The 19,303-nt window shown below is 41.5% G+C and overlaps 1 protein-coding gene across 2 annotated transcripts in view; it reads left to right on the top strand.

Moving 5' to 3' along the window:
- Window positions 1-1,716: 1,716 nt before the first annotated feature.
- The window catches only part of SCLY (selenocysteine lyase), a 201,795-nt gene continuing 184,208 nt past the window's right edge, over window positions 1,717-19,303 (top strand). Inside the window, exons 1-3 of one of the 2 annotated variants that reach the window (XM_069213881.1) lie at window positions 1,717-1,850; window positions 10,340-10,439; window positions 10,634-10,746. In XM_069213881.1, coding sequence (XP_069069982.1) covers window positions 10,393-10,439; window positions 10,634-10,746 — 160 coding nt within the window. In that variant the 5' untranslated portion in view covers window positions 1,717-1,850; window positions 10,340-10,392. Of the gene's footprint in view, window positions 1,851-2,035; window positions 2,146-10,339; window positions 10,440-10,633; window positions 10,747-19,303 lie in introns of those variants that run through there. The other variant, XM_069213883.1, reaches the window with a different exon arrangement.

The raw sequence follows: 19,303 nt of genomic DNA, 5'->3' as shown, positions 1-19,303 counted from the left end.
CTTAGCGTTTAATAAAAATGCTGACAGAGTGAATTAAACTGTGAAATGTCCATTGTCTTGTTAAAAGTGCTTAACAGAAGCTTTTCGTGAGAACCAATTGCAAGGAGATGATGTACCCGCTAGTGTACCAACGTATGTGTAATGGGTGTGAGATGTACTTTCCCAGGATGAGAACAATGAAGACACTGACTGGAGCTGAAGATGCAACAATATTGTTACCTGATGGACCGGATGATGAGGACATCGTAATTGAACCAATCAACGTCATGAAAAGAGTGAAATATTAGAATCATAGATCTGGTATATAAATATTATTGGGTAGAGTATAAACGTGCTATTGACTGACCAGTAGGGAATTATGGGATAGTTTAGGTGACTTTGATATAGCAACGCGACAGAGGAGAATTATTCAGACTTATGCACATTATTGAGAGAAGAAGATACTTTAGAAGAGATTCTAGATTCATTCTGTAATTGGGCTCATACTCTCTGACTGAGATCCTGATGCTTTGCTGATCGTTTGATGACCTGAGGACGAAGACTGATTCTGATTGCTGACCCATACTGTGAATAGGTAGATCTGACAAAATGTGACTGTTATGCATTGTATGCCTTTTCTTTCTAGGTACCAACTGCGCTGTTTTAGTAGTCCATAGCTAGATGTTTTTCTAAATGTGTGTACTAAATTGTTTGCATGAAGCCCAACATGCTAATGCTAATCTGACGTTAGTTAAGGGCACTCAAATTGACTGACGAATTACAGGGACTAATGATTGACGAGTTATCTCGCTGAATTCTATGTTTGTTATAACTTTGTAGCAGCTGACTCTGCTATTGATTTGCACTGTAGCTCTAGAATGTGTTGTGATTCAAACTTTGATTAGATTGCGTTTCTTTCGCTGCCTTGGACAAACAGTGTTGCTGTTGTATATGTTTCATTTGATTTTGAGATTAATCTACATTACTTTAGTATTGTTAATATAAGGGAAATAAACTTACTGAACTTTTACTAAAGGTGTGATTATTCATGGCTCAAAGGTCATGGTGTGTGACATTTACTGACTCCATTGATTATTGATCACTAATAATTATTGATTATTGTGTATTGATTATTGATTTATGTAGTGGAGCTATGGTAAGAACTTCTTAATACGAGTCAAAAGGTACATCGACCTATTTGCGTCCCCTTGTAGCTTTATATTAAGGTTTGACGCGCTAACACCTGCACTTCTCCAGAAAAACGTAATACTTCTCAGAAATAAGCAGGTACTCTGTTACAGAGTACCTGCACCTCTATGTTTCCATTTTAAGCACTATATAACCTGCGAAGTGTGTAGCATGGTATAGTTTAACTGACGAATTATGTACGTTTCACTTTTCTTTTATGTTCCTTGCATAAATGCGTCACTGTATTCCAGAAGGTAGAGTGGGATGGGGATTCTCTGGTTCCTCCTGGCATCATTCCGTGTAGCTGCCAGAGAGACCATTGCCTCTTCTCTTCCGTCGCGGGTTCCTCTAACTATAACTAAGAACCCGTCTTATCTCTTTTGTACCCTGCCCAATTACCACACCCCCATCCCTGGCTGTCCCATTTCCCATGCTGCATCATATTTCGAGTTTATTCCTTCACTAGAATAAAGTATTGAAAACTTCGCCTCTTAGCTGGTAGCCTCCGCCACATCCCTGCTTCGTGTTTATATGCGCTCCACGCATGCGCAGGATAAGAAGTACTTGCACCACAACGCACAGAAACAGAACGTGAAGTGACGGCCTCGTCACTGATGATGTGACCTGCCTACGGACCAATCAAGAACCTTGTTTTAAGTTATACATTCGATTCTACTTCCCCGGTATGTTGCGCTATTTTGCTCTACAGTTTGACAGTAATTTGTTTTAAAATATTTACGTTACTTTTACAGTAGTTGTAAAATTATTGATTTTTTTGTCTACGTTTTCAGTTGATTTCTAGGTATAAGATCAGTTAAAAGCTCGTCGATTTGTTCCCACAGAGCCGACTTTTCATTGGGCAGGGGCTTTTTGTTGTTAGGTGTCTGGTGCCCGAAGATCTCAGACTCTATCACCAGTGGGTTTCACATTTTTTTTTTCTCTTTGTCTCTCTTCGAAGTCTGGTTTTGACATGCCTGGGTAGGTGATGTGACGCAGTTCTGTGGTATGTGAATTCAGAAAGACATTGTTAATCCCAAATCTTCCAGGAGTCAGGTTTGGTCTGGAGCACTCAATGCATGCCACTACTTAATCTAATGCGCTGATAGTGCTGCGTTCAGGAAGGGGCGAGAGGTCGAATTTTCATATGTACCCCGGATTCCACTTCTTTGACAGTGTTTTGCAGTTCAGAGCGGTGGTTAAATTAAACGTTACCGCAGACAGGCTTTCAGACTGGCGCCCGTTTGGTGAACTGGCCACACGACAGAGTTTTCTTTGCTTGAGCCGAGTCAGTTCCCACTCCTAAGCAGTAGAAAACCGCTGAAAAGGGTGAATTTAATTAGGGACGTCATCCGTAGCAGAGGAACTCCGCTGACTGTGTGATACAGCAGCAGAATGTGGGAGGGAGGGGAGCGGGGGAGAGAGTGGAATAGGAAGTGACTTGCATAATCTCAGGACTCAAGTTTATTAGTTAAAAGTGTCAGTAAGTTATAAAGTCCACTTTTTTGTTTAGCATTCCGGCGCTTGCAGCCTTGGTTTTATAATGGGATAAACAGAGCTTCAGGTCCCTGAAAGCAAAAACAAACAAAAAACTGAACTGTTAAGCAATTCGTGTAAGGGCCTGTGAATCTTTATAGATCGACCCTACCGTGTACTACAAGGATGCGATTGACCGAAGGTAATTACCGTAGAGCTAAAATAATTTTTTATCTGGTACTCAAAATCGTACTCTTCAGACGAGCCCGGTGCAGTGCCCCAAACAACAACTCGTTTTATCTGAACAACAAAGCGCGGAAGGCAATTTCAGCCTACTGTATATTTTATACTAGTCTCTGCCTCTCTCTGATAAGAGCGCACGTTATTTTAACATCAACACAGTTTTCCCAGGCAATACTGATAACCCCAGATAAGAAGTGATCAGAATGCACGACGGTTATCTGTCTGGATTGTACAACATAATTGTGAAAGTCACTGGGCTTCGTGACATTGTGATACCTCGCAACTTTGTACAATCTTATCTTTTTCACAAAATAGTGCTGCACATTTTTGTCATCTGAACAGTGATACAAGTTATGTTTACGGAATCTCTAAATCATATATTGTGTTGTAGGTAAAGACAGCCCTCTGAGCCTGTTGACATAAGTCTTGTGTACATGCAATCTTGCAAATGCCCAGATGTAGACCATGACAGTAATCAATGCATGTTTACCCGTACAGTTTTTGTGACAAAATAAACATAACAAAACTTGTAAGAATCAATGAAAAGTAACTTGAAAACATGGACTTTGGTGGCACAGTAAACGCAGTGGAGCCCTCCTACACTCGAGTTAACAGGAATCTGTTAAATCACTGGATGGTAAACACGTTCAACTGAATTTGCAATAAATCCATTTGTAAAATCATATTTTTGAAGAGACACTGTACTCATTGAATAAAAATAATTGGTTTCTCAAAAACTAAAGAGCTTGCGTCAGAGCCTCCTTTATTTCATATGATAAGTACAAAACAGTCAACTGTGTTCTAAAGTGTCAGGTGGAAACCTTCATGAATGTTATTCATAAAACACAGATGTATGAGGGGAAAGTTTTGCAAAAAATTGTGATTATGTGAAGGTCGAGCAAGAAGAGGCCAATTTTCCTTTATGAATGCTAAGAGACTGCATTTTATGCGTGCAAAGAGACAGCATGTGGATGCACCAAAAATTAAATTGCCCAGTGATTGTAACTGAGTTGATGGACACCTTTTTGGGGTTTCATTCCATAACCACCTCTAAATCCAGCCCTTATAAAAGATATGTGTTTTACAGTATTAGAGTTCAATCCATATATCATCTCCTGGTGTAGGCCTTAACTACTCGCTGTTGCCTTCTTTGGAGAGACATTTTACAACATGAATAACTATATTAAACAGTAGTGCCCACCACAGCCAGTGCCCAGTAACTACCAAATGCCCCAGGGCCCAAAGAAAAGACCTACTAATGCCATGTTCCAATATTATTGAAAAATTGGGGCAGCTTAAAAAATGCAATGTAGGTAGAATGTGCTATTAAAAAACACCTTAAGAATGTGTACAATACACTGATATTTTCCTTTGACCTTGCCATTAGAATCACCATTACCCCAGTAGTGGTCTAGTGCACTAGTTGGGAACTGGCCAGAATAGACATGATTTTGAATCCAAAACTAATTTCGACAGATTGTGTGCTTTTGGACAATCACTTTTTGAACATACTGTTCTTCAATTATTTTGTGCTAAGCTTGGAAGTCTTTAGACTAATGTAAACACTCCTGTAAAGTCTTTGGAATATACTACTGCAGATTTTCATTTTTCATGAATTCACAAGAATTGGCAGACATAGACCAGGAAATCATACTCCCAGAAAAACTGTAAACTGTATTTTAGCACAAGCAAATTTGCATGTGTAGAGTTGCCCAACCCTGGAAGAACTTCTACTTCTGCCCTTGTCAGGAATACATTTACAACCTTTCTCAGTATGGTAAAAGATTAGAGAAGAGCTGGTGAAAATCCTTAAAAACATGCAAGTTAGTAGGTTTGCAAACTCAAAGGCATACCAGGAAGGCGGCTTGGGGAACATTGCCTCACATCCCAGCACAGTTCGCACCTTTACATCCTGGTAAATGCAGTTCACAGTTAGCGCTTACTTGAAAATTATCTGTCATTTTTCACCAAAGTTGGTGCAGACATTGCTGAATATATCTAGAGATATGTGTTTCTGGGTTTAGCCCTTCATCAGTAGAGAGTAGAGAACAAAGAATATTCATCTGGGGTTGCTGGAAATGCTGCCAAAATCCCCTCAGGTCAAGTACCACTCACAGGCACACAGGTGCATCTCCAAAGCTCGTCAGCTCACTGGCTCAAGGGAGCCTTTTAAACAGGATGGGGGGTTGGGAGCACACTGCCTTACATCCCAGCACAGTTCGCCCCTCTGCATCCTGGTATATGCAGTTCACAGTTAGCGATTACTTGAAAATTATCTGTAGTTTTTCACCAAAGTTGGTGCAGTCATTGCTGTAAATCTCTAGACATACCAGCCCTGGAGCTATTCATTACAGCTTCCTCCTGGCCCAGTATGTAGATCTGTGGAAAGGTTGCAAAATAAATAACTTGCTATAGCAGGGATTACAATTGCAAAGTATACAAGCCCTACTATAGTTGTAGCCCTGGCATAATCAGAGAGGCTATTATCATAGCTCTTACATAATGGGATTGCTGCCATAATTTGTTGCTGCACTACATGGCACCAAAGGGACAAGTAGATTTTTTTGTTTTATAGGACAAGTAGATTTAAGAAGCAACCTGTCCCATGGACAAGTAGATATTTGAATTAATTCCCCACTCCTGAAATGAACAAGCATTGGCAAAGCAAATAGGTCTGACATTGGTGGTCAGTCTTTTGGTTTTCCCAGTGCGTGTCTTGTTTTGAAATGGCATTTGAAAAATCTTATTTTTGTGGGAGCTGCCAGGCCCTCACCATCGTGACAAACATTGGCAAAAATCTAAATTATTTTTTGATCTTAAAATCATACATTGCCACAGTAGTAACCTTCTGGCGAGTGGACAAAGAACAGGTGTTCTGTTCAGTGGGAAACTTAATTAGCAATTAAGATGCCTTTAAATCTTATTCTTGTCACATTTGCACTGTGTTCAGAGACAGAGGTCAAATCTCAGTTAGTCTTCTTGCAATGGAAATACTTTTCCTTGTGACTGCAGAGTATCAGGATTTTGTAAGGTGAACTGTCTGACCTAAATGAAGTGAAAGGCTTTTGGTATCAGCTTTTTCCTAACACACAACATTTATATAACTAAGTCACCTTTACAAACATTTCAAAATATATATTCAGTAGCTGTGAAAGACCATTTTCTGTACTTCTGTGTGATGAAAAAATATTTTAATAGGATGAAAAAAAGTCAGGGCACTTTACTTGGTGATGAGCAAATGATAATTGTTTTCTGAAACCCAATTTTCACAGATTATTGTTAATACATGTTATGGTTTTATCAGTAAAGCTGCAAGTTAGTGGGGAGGTTTCTGGACATTTCTTGGAAATTCACTGCCTGTAAATCATACTTTAGTAATATATTTATTAGAAGTGAGTGTTTAAACATAAACTGAGAGAAACTCCTGCCCTGATGGCAATGCTATTAGTAAACTAAGAGGCAAGCCATGCATGGATCATGTGTACCCTTTCATGTGTGCTAGATTTATTATACATGGAGCAAATGTTTAGTGTATTTAATCAAACAAAAGAGGATTTTTTTTACAGCAGAGATGCTGAACTCACATATTTGAAGATGCACTCATATGTGGGAATGAAGAAAAAGGCGACTGTGAAATACAATATTTGCCTAGGATCACACAATTTGAGACCCGTTTCTGGGTCAAGTACATTATAGTTAGGTGGAGTAGCTTATTCAAGCTACTCAAACTGCAGGTCTGATAACATTTTTATGATTTTTCAAGGCCTGTATAACTCACAGTGAAGCCAGCAAATAGATGGATAGAGAAAGATTCAGAATTTCAATAAAAACAAAAAAAGGTCTTGGTTAATGCAGACCTAATTAGGGGCATAATGCTTAAAGAAAGTCACAAAAGTGAACCCATGGTATATGTCTTTGTATTACTGCAGATTTGTATATTTAATGAATTCACAATAAATGACAGAAGTCAACCAGGAAATCATACTCCTAGAAAAATCGTGAACTGTATTTTAGCACAAGCAAGTATGCATGTGTAAATGTCATCATGTGAAAATCTTTTTAGCATTTGCAAGTTCACTTTCCCTCGAACCACCTTTTTCCCCATCCCTGGAAAAAGTTTTACTTCTGCCCTTGTGGAGTCAATTTCCAATTTTCTCAGTATGGGAAAAGATTAGAGAAATGCTGGTGAAAACACTTAAAACATGCAGGTTAGTAGGTTTGCACAGACTCAAAAGGGCATTCCAGCCCCAGAACTATTGCTTACTGATTCCTCCTCCCTCACTATATAGTTCTGTAGAGTGCTGGAAAAATAAGGAAATCCCTGGTATTCAAGCCCTACTATAGTATTAGCTCTGAAATAATCAAAGAGCCCATTACCAGAGCTCTTATGTAATGAGATTGCTGCCCTAATTTGATGCCACAACACATGACTCCAAAGGGACATGTTGATTTATCTACAGAACAAGTAGCTTTATGAGGCAACCTGTTCCATGGACAAGAAGATATTTTAATAAATTCCACACCCCTGAGAGAGCATTTTGGGAGCATTATACCTAGACTCATCTTCTTAAATTTAGCAAACATGTGTGCACATCCTTTTACTGGAATCACTGTCAAGTAGTGCAGTCCGAGCTTACAACACTTTTTTAGCGCGCTCACCCTAATAATGAAAGATTTGCATTAATGAACCATAAATACTAGTTTGAACAGCATTAACAGACAAGCACAAATATGTTCTCAACTGCATACAGTTCTCTTGCTTGTAAAGTGGCAGCCAAAGGGTTTGTGCAGTGTTGTAATCCACTCCACTCAGCACAACTCTGCTGTACTCTACGCCACTGCGCTCAGTGCCACTGCACTCAATGCCATCATACTCTGCAACACTTTACACCAATGCACTATACACCAGTCTACTCTATTCTATGCCACTCCAAAGTTTGTCACTCTACGCAACTTCACACTATACCACTCCAATACACAACACTAGGTCACTCCACTCTACAATACTCTCCTCCACTCTTCCCCATTCCATTCTTTGACACTCCACGCTAGTCTCCTCTATGCCACTAACTTTTAACCGTGCTGAACAACAGCCACACTGGTGACGAATATGGTTAAAATACATTGGCAAAGTCAGTAGCTCTTGCATAGACTAGACCTATTGTCTTTGCCAATGCTCTTTGTTGGTCCTAGCTTCCTGCAAGCGACCACTGTTCACTGCAGTGTTTAGGTGTTGTCCCAGATGCTGCCCTCAAACACTGGGTCCAGTCATTGTCCCAGTCCTCATGTGTGCCCAGCCCACTACGGAATTTTGATTTTGATTAGCCATACATGATGTAGACACTAAAATTATACAACAAAGGTACTTCTTTGGAGCCCACAGTAGGTATTATGGCTATTGCTGTGCACTAGTGGGTCGCTGAACGTTGACTGTTGACCAGTTTAGATAATGACATGGTCTCCCTGAATTACTTTTGTTTAAAACGATTGCAATATCCTAATCTGTGATTGTGCTGTATTCTGCTTTTGACGGTGAGTGAATGAGCTTTGGACAGAATTGTTACAACACTGGCCAGGCCCACTGAGCTCTGTTCAAACCCACAGCTGCTGATTTAGGGGCAGATGTATCATTATTTCCAATAGGGTTTACCAAATTACGATTTTTTTGCGAATCACAATTAAGTAATCGCTATTGGAATGTGTAAAACTTCAGGAGTTTCAAATAGCAATTTGCAAGGGCTCACAAATGGACCTACCTCATTAATATTCACGAGGTAGGTCGCAATTTGCAACACATAGCGAATTACTACAATCACAGGGATGCTGGGCTCAGCAGACCACCATGTCTGTGATTGCTTTTAAATAAAGCAATCTTTTTTTTTAATGCAGCCTCTTTTCCAGAAAGGAAAATGTGATGCTTTTAAAAAAGAAAAATGAAAAGTTTTCTTTTCATTTTTTAAGAGTAGTCAGTGGTTCGTGGGACCACTGCCTGGTCTTAAAAAATGTTTTCGCATGCATTCACAAAGGGGAAGGAGTCCCTTGGAGACCCCTTCCCCTTTGTGAATGGGTTACCACCAATTTCAAATTGGTAGTAACTGCGATTGTTTTGCTACCGCATTCACAGTCACAAAACAATCATACATACCTCTGCAATTCGGTATTAGGAAGGGATGCCCTTGACACGCCCCTTCCTAATGCCGAATCGGTATGTAGTCGCAAATCCAATTTGCAATTTGGTAACAAGTTACCGAAACGCAAATTGGAATAGATACATACCAAAATGCATTTTTGCAATCGCAAACAGCCCATCGCAGAAATGTTTGATACATCTGGCCCTTCGTCCCTAAACTTATCAGTGCAGTTCAAGTACTTTGTAGCAAGGGCACTGATATGTTTGGCGCTGCCCTCGCGAATGCTAAACGTCATATTCTAGACTATTAGAGACATTTTATTTTGTAATCGTTTTACATAGACAGAGGCGTAGTGAACACATCACTTTAGCAGCTCCTATGGTGGCTGCCACTGGGCCTGATTGCCCGACAGAAAGGATAATTAGGGCTTTCTGTGCTTCCTTGTGAGAGAAGATAATAAGTAGCAGTTCACAGGAATGTCATGGCAGAATAGAGAGGTACCCGACAACAGTGATGGAGAAAGGAAAGAGAAATAATGGAAACTGTGAAGAAAACTAAGAGCAAGGGAGTATCAACATTGAAACTAAAAGTAAGAAGGAGAGAAAACGAAAAAAGTAGGAAAGTAAAAGAAACCATAGAAGGGAAGTACTTCTTCAACATGCCTGGGCTAGGTCCGCTTCAGCACACAGCAATTCTTTTACCCTTTAGAATTATTTAATCATCCCATCAGAACAAACCTGAAAACATTGCACTAAAACATCTCTAATAGTAAGTAGTGCAGTGAAGTGCAGTATTTTACCGTTTATGATACTGAGACTATTTGAGGTCTAACACCGTTTGGCAAATAATTTGCATATTTGTTGTGAATTTCAAACTGACTTACTTCTTGGATGTCTACCTCACTTGCATTGCTTGTTCATCGCTACTACGGTTTTAAAGTTGTGTCCATTCTACTTCCACCTGATTACTTTAACCAATTCACAAGTTGCACATACACAAATTGTATGATTTCGTGAATGCAGCTAAATTCTCATGCAAGTATATCTTTTTGCAAATCAGACCCTGGCAGTTTCTGTCAGTACCTGAAAAGCTTCTTAAGTTGAAGTCACCTGAAGCGCAAAGAGGCTTCACTGTTGCCCTCAGAATTCAGCATTACATTTACAGAGAGCGCACATGTTAACAGATAACCTGCCTGGGATGATTTTTCCTAAAGAGATGTCACTTACGTTCTCTAGTTGCTTAAAAACAATCCTCAGTTAGTGGTCTGATGCCCAGAAATGTCCATAAAACACTAGTGATTTGTTATTCCTTTTTGTCTCCCACAGTATCCATGAAGCGGTGCAGCATACCCAGTAAAGGCACAGCATAGGATATCACAATGGAGCACTCAGCTCTCAAAGGAAGAGACCAGAGTTCTGAGGAAAGGTGGGCTGTTTTTCAGTCGTATCAAGGAAGAAGGGCATCTGTGCTTTCACGTTTTCTGTCTCTATTCCCCAATACTTCTAAATACTTCTCACTTCTACTACCCAGCCTCTCTCTTTCTCTCCAAAATTAACATTTTACGTTTGTAACATAGCAATTTCACCCTTTTTGAAGTTTTTTTCATTTACTCTGTGCAGGAAGGTCTATATGGACTACAATGCAACCACTCCACTCGAGCCGAAAGTGATTCAGGCCGTAACTGAGGCAATGAAGGAGGCCTGGGGAAATCCCAGCAGCTCGTATGCAGCAGGTATGTCTAGGCCTTTATCCAAGGCCAGGTGAACTCCAGGAAATCAAAGACACTAGTCACATGGATAGATGTAAACAAGGGCTAGTGAAGCCCAGAAGATCATATTCTGCATTTATAAAAGTGTATGAAAACAAGACTGGACAATACTCAGTAGAACATACACAGCAGGTATGGGAGTGCCAGCGGCCAAGGGCTAATGAGCCCTTTGCAGACCATAAACAGTAGAGTAGGTTTAAGGGTGTCTGTGATAAACAACTGTCATACCTCTCCAGATCGTACACAATCGATATTGGAGAGCATGCAATCAACGGGTGGTGAACCCCACCTCATAATGTACAGCAGCTATGTGGGTGTTTTCAGTCAAGGCCTGATAAACCTCTACAGCACTTAGGCAGCATGTAGTGGTACAACTGTGCCCAAAGTACGGTCACAGATGCACCACAACTCATGTACTCTGATTATACAGGCCTTTAAGGTATTCCAGCTGTCCTACCACAGCATGCATGTTTTGGCAGCTTCATTAGGGGAATGTAAGCAACACAAATGGACAGACTGTGGAGCATGGGGAACCTGGATACATAGTGTGATAGGATGGAGGTAAATGGCAAGGCAGTGGGAGGCGCTCGTAGTACATAGATAAACCGTGTGTGCTGCTTGTGACAAATGGACAGCCAGGCACATGGCTACAACAATAAATCGTGTGAGATGCTTAGGACACATGGATGGTTAGTTTGAGGAAATGAAGGCATATTGAACAAACAGATACTCGGGTGTGTATGGCAAGATAGGTGTGAGGATCTATTGGCTCCTGGAGACATTGTGAGGAGCAGAGCAAATAAAGGATCTGGGGCTACACAACTGTCACATTTTGGAACCAGGATAGAATGAGGACCTTGGGGTATAGGGTCAAAGATTTTAAGAATTGGGAAAACATGGGCAGAGTGTGAAGAACGTGGGGCTCATGGACAAAGTGTGAGTATCTATGCAGGTGGAAAGGCAGTGAAAAGAAAATAGGTTACATTGACAGACTGAGTTAATGAGAGAACATAGACCTAGTATCCAAATATCTGAGTGCAATCACAAAGAGGGAGCCAACTTGACTGACTTCCGGGGGACATGACGGCCGCGTAGCGCCACGGCCGTGAGCTTCCGGTTTCTCCGGCTGACGCGCGCTGGAGACGCCGGCGCTGTGCGAATGTTTCTTGATGTGCCTACCCCACAGTCTTAGCCCTGGGCGCACTGCAGGGTAGCGCGGGGAGGCGAGGAACGTGAAGAACGCCAGGAACGCCAGAGAGAGGATTGGTACTTGGGGCATTAAGCCCTGGACAGACGCTGCAAGAGTTTTCCAACAAGGGAGACGTGGACTGGCTCTCTGCCACTGCCTGGGGGCCCCTGTATCTACGGCTTCTTTTTGGAGGAGTGAGGCAGTGAGTAGAACCCAGTTTGGGTCCAAAACCTCGGCTTACACAGTAGGAGAGGCCCTGCACATGACACCAATGAAGTTAAGGGCCTGGGGATTTAGCAGTGGCCCATCACTGGCATCAAAGCAGCAGCTGCATTTATTTTAAGGGGGGGGGGTAGTGGGCCCTCTTGTGAGGGTCCTGTTGGAGCTGCAAAAAAAGTACCCGGTCAGGAGGGGGTTTGTAGAGAAAAAAGAAGGGGGCCATAAAAACTAAAAAAGTGTGCCTTTTGGTTCACCCGCAGTTAGGCAAAACAGGTGGGCAGGCACTGTAGTAACTCTGGTGATTCTCGTAAGGCTCTAGTGTTCAAAGTCACCTATCAGGAACAGTTAGTTTGGTCTCCCCCTTATGCCCTTTCTTAAAAGGACTATACGCGGCTCTGAAATGCAGTCTTTACAGAACTCTGAATTATCTTCCCCCTCCCCGGTCTCTCTTGCTCCCCTTTCCGGGGAGATGGCTGGCGGCGAAGAGGTAACATATCCCTCTCCTGCAGAATATGGTGGCGCTCAGGGCTCCACATTGATTAAAGTAGTGGAAATGGGTCCACCTCCCCAGGAATCTGCCGTACAGAACTTGTTGATATCATTATCAGAGGAGATCAGGGGCAAATTCTAGATATCTGAAAATAACCAGGCAAAAATTAGAGAATCTTGTGCTGCATTGGAATGTAAACTTAATGCGCTGGCGGAGAGGATGAGCAAGCTGGTTGTTTCGAAGCAGGAGGCCCGAGTGCTGTCTAACTCCCAAGATATTTCCCAGTTGACATGTAAGGGCGAGATGCTCCAGGAAAAGCTGGAATCTTTGGAGAATTACTTACGAAGGAATAATCTTAGGTTATTGAATGTTCCTGAAGGGCTAGAAGGGGATAATATTTAAGAATATGTAATGATGCTGTTTAAGAAATCTTTTCCTTCTTTGAATCATTTAAAGATGGAAGAAGATATCCAGAGAATTCATCGTGACCCCTTTAGGAGAAAGCCCCATAGGAAGTCTCAGAGGAAAATTCTTGTCAACTTTGGTACTTATACCATCAAGAAGAAAATACTATCAGAGGCCCTAAAGGCGGGCAGTTTTTCAATGGCCGATTGGTCGTTTAAGATACGTTCAGACCTTTCCAGGGCAACGCTTGACAGGCAATGGGAGTTGGGGAAGTATATGCAGGAGCTTAGGTCTTTTGGGGCTACTGTTCAAATGGGATTTCCTGCATTTTTGAAGATAATATGGAACAATACTATGTTTAATATTAGAGACCCTGCAGATGTATGGGCTTTACTTGATAAGATGAAGTCTTCAGGTTGATGGCTTGCTCTTTTTGGTTCTTTTTCTTTGTTAAAGTTGGCTGGAAACTAAGCTCAAATGGGTGGTTGTACTCACCTAATTAGAAGGTATGGGAGGGTTCCCCGTTGGAGGTGGGTGGTTGAGGTTCATGGGGTTTACTGGTTGGTGGGTTGTTAGCACTAGGAGTGTGGGGTGGGGGGGTTTCGGGGATTATGCTTTTTTTGGAAAAAGTCCTCAAGAATGTGGCAAGTGGCTGTGTGAGGGATCCTGTGTTATTTTTTGTGTTTATGATTTTTCCTTTTTTTTTTTTCTCTCTTCCTTCTGGCCTCCTTTTTGACTGATGGCTAGTCGAAACAAGGTGTTGATTAAATTTTTATCTTGGAATGTTAATGGCCTGCGGGTTCCAGGGAGGAGGAGGAGGAGGAGAATATTTGAGTTTTTGAAAAGGTTAGAAGAAGAGGTGATTAGTTTACGTGAAACCCACCTATTAGAAGCAGAATGGGAAGAGTATCTCAAATACTTGAATTGGGTGGGATTCTGCGCATGTACTAATCAATCTTGTGTGGTGAAGGGGGTGGCTATTCTCATTAAGAAGTTGGTTACTATGAAAGTTGCAAAAGCTATAAAAGATTTTAAAAGTAGGTGGTTGATTGTGGAGGTTGCCCTATATGGGGTTTGGTTTACTATTGTTGGATATTTTGGGCCCAATATTGATGACCCCACACCATTTCAAGACCTTTATAGCCATCTTCTGGTTGCTAAGCACCCGATTTTAGTAGGGGGGACTTTAATATTTTATTAAACCCCCACTTTAGGTAAATCCACAACAAGACTCTGTGAATTCACCCAAAACTCGGCAGTGTATAAAACAAGGAATGTTGGATCTTGGGCTGATAGATATTTGGCATCAGAAAGGTGGGTAGGATCGCGGTTCAAATTTAACAACAAAAAGTATGGCCATTACTCTAGGATCGATTTATTTCTGTTACAGCAACAGTTGAGGGATATGGTTGGATCAGTAACTGACGCCCCAGCGCATCTTTCAGACCATTCAGCTGTCAGAATGCAGGCTTGTCTTGAAATGTCTCCATCCATTCCTAGGTGGACAGTTAATCGGGCTCTTTTCTTGGACACAGTGACAGTAGAGGGTCTGTAGAGGGATACTAGAGAATTTTTTAAATGTAATTATCGATCTAATACACTGCAGCTACAGTGGGATGCCTATAAAGCATTCATTAGAGGTAGGTTAGTTGCTTTGGCTAATTGGTATTATCAGGAAGATAAGAACCAGCTTAAACAACTAGATTCTTGGGTCGCTGTCTTGCAGGAGGCTATTCAAAAAGCTGAAGAGGGCCAGTTGGACTCTCTGAATGCTCAATTGGAGCAGGCCAGAAAGGATTTGGGGCTATATCTTGAGAAGAAAATTAGAAGGTCGTGGGAATATAGCAGGTTTGCCCATTATGAGTACGCGGAAGGTTGTGGAAAGCTTCTAGCTTGGAAGACTAAAACAGATCACTCCAGGAATTTTGTTTCCTCTATTAGATCAGAGGTTACTGGAGCCCTAGCTACAACTGAAGCTGAGATAGCGGAGGCATTTATAGGATTCTTTCAGAACCTTTACACCGAAGACCTGAATGTTTCTGAATCGTCGGTAAGAATTTATTTGGATGCCCTTCATCTTCCTCAGTTGTCAGAAGAGGATCAGATACTAATGGCGAGATAGATGGTGAGGAAGTGCGGGCTGCAATTCAGAGCTTAAAGAAGGCGAAGGCTCCCAGCCCGGATGGTTTGCCTAACAAATTATATCGTAATTTATGTGAGGAGTTAATTCCATTCCTAACAGAATTGTTTAATTTTCTCTTACAGGAAGGGGGTGTCATGCCTAAATCCTGGGATGAGGCGGCTATTACTCTTCTTCTAAAGCCAGGGAAAGATCCAGTTTCTTGTAGCTCATATAGACCTATCTCCTTGTTGAATTCAGATTACAAGATCTATACACATATTTTGTCTAAAAGGCTTCAGGATGTGATTTGTAAATTGATACACATGGATCAGAAGGGATTTGTTAGAGGTAGACAACTGCATGAGTTAACCCATGATTTGCTGGGTGCGGTGGATTTGGCGGTCCCTGAAAAAGTTCCCTTATCGATCCTAACCTTTGATGCCGCCAAAGCTTTTGATTGCATTAATTGCCGTTTTTTACGTTGTGTTATGGAGGGTTTTAGGCTGGGCTCTAAATTTATTGGGACTATTCAGGCTATACATAAGGCCCCTTTCGCCAGCATTTTGATAAATGATAGGGTTTCCCCCAGATTTAGGATTGAAAGAGTGACGTGTCAGCGTTGTCTCCTGTCTCCCCTTCTTTTTAATCTATATATTGGGCCTTTGGCTGCTACAATTAGAGCAGACATTGACATACCTTCCTTTAAGTGTCTGGGTTGGGAAAAAAAGGTGGCTTTGCATGCGGACGATCTCATGATTTATACTGGCCATTTGCCACTTGTTTTTCCTAGAAAACTGCAATGTTTAAAATACTTTGGTGAATTGTCAGGTCATTCTGTTAATTCTGAGAAAAATGAAATTATGTGCTGGAACACTACTTATAATAGCCCTTTAGTCAAGCAGCAGATCAGATATTTGGGGGTTCAAGTTATTTCAGACTTGAACGATCTGGCACATTTCAATTTTGAAACAATTTGTAAGGAGACCCGTGCTTTGCTTAAAACCTGGGCTGGGCTTTATATGGAGAGTTAATGTTCTTAAAATGATTACTCTTCCCAAATTCACCGTTTTCTTTAATGCTATTCTTCTGGAATTCAAGAAAAGTTGGTTTAAAAAGATACAAGCAGATTTAACTTATTTGTATGGTCCTCCAGAGGGGTTAGGATCGCTTGGCATAAGTTATGTAGGCCTAAGAGTAAAGGGGGGATTGCGGCTCCAGATTTTTACAAATATTATTTGGCTTTTCATTTGAAGAATGTTCGGTTTTTACTTCGTGATAGCTCAGAATACCCTTTTTTGTGGGCTGTATTGACTCAAGAGTTTTCAGCTGCTGGTAGTTTCTTCTTGTATAAGTTTGGTCATCCCAAATTCTTTAAAAAAAATGTGTTTGAAACTTCTCAAAGATGCTGCTAGAGTCTGGTGGCTGGCTCGGCAAGTACTAGGCATTCATTATTATAGCTTTCGGGCTCCGATTTGGGAATCGCCTGGTACTCCTGAATTTCTTTTAGATAAATTGTCTCTTCCATTGAATGGTATAATGAGTTGGGGACAAATTATGCAGGAGTCCAGGCTGCTATCCTGGTTTAGGCTTGTGGAGCTAACAGATTATATGCTTTCCAAGTTCAAATACTTGCAGCTATTGAGTTGGGCGGCTTCCCTTCAAGAGGGGGGGGGGGCACTAAGAACTACTGAGAGGAGAGGCTGTTAACAGGTTTGATTCATAAAGAGATCTCAGTCTGGGATCAGGCGTTGCTTGAAGCTTTGGACTCAGAGGCCTCCCTTCCAGAGAAGAAGTGGGGTAGTGTCTGGCCAGCCGCAGATATAGCGCAGATTTGGGTGTTTTCATTTTCCATGCTTTGGTCAGTTACTAGATCAGTGGCCCTGCAGAACAACCATCTGTATACAACACATAGGGTCTATTGGACACCCCAGAGGTTAACCGCTTTGGGGAAGGTAGAAAAGAAGTGCCCATGTTGTGAGGTTTCCAATGCAGATGATATACACATGTTCTGGAGTTGCCCTAACCTCTTTTCCTTTTGGTCCTCGATCAATGGCATTCGTAAACCGGCTATTTGCACAGAGGTGGAAGTGACTCCAGTATTGGTGTTTTTCAGGGTTTCTTTGGGGACCTCATGGGACTCTAAGTTGTCTAGATCACATAAGGGTATGATGTTTTTACTGATGTTGCTGGCTAGAAGACAAATATGTTTAAATTGGGTTAAATCTACATCTCCGAATATACGTGACTGGTTTGTATCTGTGAATTTCTTTTGTGATTTGGAATGCATGGGTATCAGAGACGAAAGTTGGGCCATATGGGAGAACTTTGTGCAAACTATCACCTCAGACATATAGTTCAATGATTATTACCAATCTCCTTCTGTCCACTTTCTTGCCCCGCCCCTCTCTCGTGTCTGGCTGCCGGTTGGTGGTGTTGCAGGTCATGAGTTTTGGTACTGGCAAGGAGAGGTGAATGGCTGCGTTTGCTCAGGTTGGATCACCTTACGTGACGCAGGTTGATGACCCTCACATAGCAAGGTGGGAATTTTCTTTCTTTACTATTATGAGGACAAAAAAAAAAGAGGTAGCCGACTTGCGGAACAGAAAAAGTGGGAGGTAACTTGTGTCATTGAGACAAATAGCTTGTGGCAGTCGGTATATAGTGAATTATGTTTTTTGAAAGCAACCTTTAAAAAACATTAATATTGAACAGTTTTGTGCTAATGAATAGATGGTACCGAAGTCCGGGGTAACATGGATTGCTTTAAATAGCTTTAGGAACCCTCACTATCCCCTGAAATCCACTGCTTAGAAAGCTCAGTGATCTTGCAGTAGTATTTGGTACCTGAGGTTTCAGAGGTGACTGGGTATACTTGTTACAGGGATTGTCTGGTTGTCTATAAGTTCATCAGGCCATAGAAAACACATCGGACAAACAGCAACTGAGAGATAGGATGAAAAGTTAAGAAATCCCAAGGATCAAGAATTGGTTTACCCAGGAGAAAGCTAGAGTGAGCATGAAAAGTTGAGGCAGATTGAGATGCGTGGCATATTGAAGAGCAGTCTCCCTTTTTGGAATAATCTTCCAGTGCCACATAGTGATCCTCATCATACTTAATTCATCACTATTTCCAGCGACTGAACCGCAAACACCTTGAGGTAATTCAGGTCACATTCTTTGCTGAATATACAACTGTTTACAAATGCAATAGGGCTATTCTTGTCCTAAACTCTTTCCTAAATACAGGCATTAGCAAAGATTTATCTGTCCCATGGTATATATTTTCATATGCACTTCTTTATTTCTTTTCTGAACTTGCATAAAATTTAATGCATTCGAAATTATTTTTAATTGTGCTGTGCCACCATCGTACCACAGCTATCTGCCATGTGCCTGGAATTAGTTCTAGTAGGCTAGGGCTAGCATTATGTTTGCATGGCCAACACAGTGTTCTGCATGCCCACAGTGTCTCATGCAGTACCTCCATAATGCGGGTATGAGTGCCATGGATGCCCACAGACTATATAGAAATACCATTATTGTGCAGTGATTTGCCACAATATTGGACTTGCTGCCACAATACTGACAGAGCCATCATTGTAACACAGATGCCCAAAATATTCATAGTATCACCACCATTGGGCCACAGTGAATGTTGTAGTAGGGCACCAGTGTGCCATGAATGCTCACAGTATGGCAAGAACTACTATTCTATCGCCATTACTACCATTGTGCCATGAGTGAACACCACTGTACTTTGGATGTGCACAATATGCCAAGAATGCCAACCATTATCCCGGGGCCAGCATTATGCGAGAGTTAGACCTCATTATACCATGCACATAATGTGGCAGGATTTATAAGCATTATTTCACATCCAGCATTTCAGTAGGGATGGGCATCATGCCCACACAGAGACAATTACCACTGTTAGAAATGGGGTCTTTGGTTGACAGTCAGGTTACCCCCTGTTCAAGCAAGGACCCTCACTCTAGTCAGGGTAAAAGAGAATCACCCTCAGCTAACCCCTGCTTACCCCATTGTGTCACTATCTAGTGTGAGATGCAACCAGCCCAACTGTCAAACTGACCCAGAC

This window comes from Pleurodeles waltl, chromosome 11, assembly GCF_031143425.1.
Source record: "Pleurodeles waltl isolate 20211129_DDA chromosome 11, aPleWal1.hap1.20221129, whole genome shotgun sequence".
In the NCBI taxonomy this organism is placed as follows: domain Eukaryota; kingdom Metazoa; phylum Chordata; class Amphibia; order Caudata; family Salamandridae; genus Pleurodeles; species Pleurodeles waltl.
Note: the sequence above shows the minus strand (reverse complement) of the source record. Positions and strands in the feature narration are given on the sequence as shown.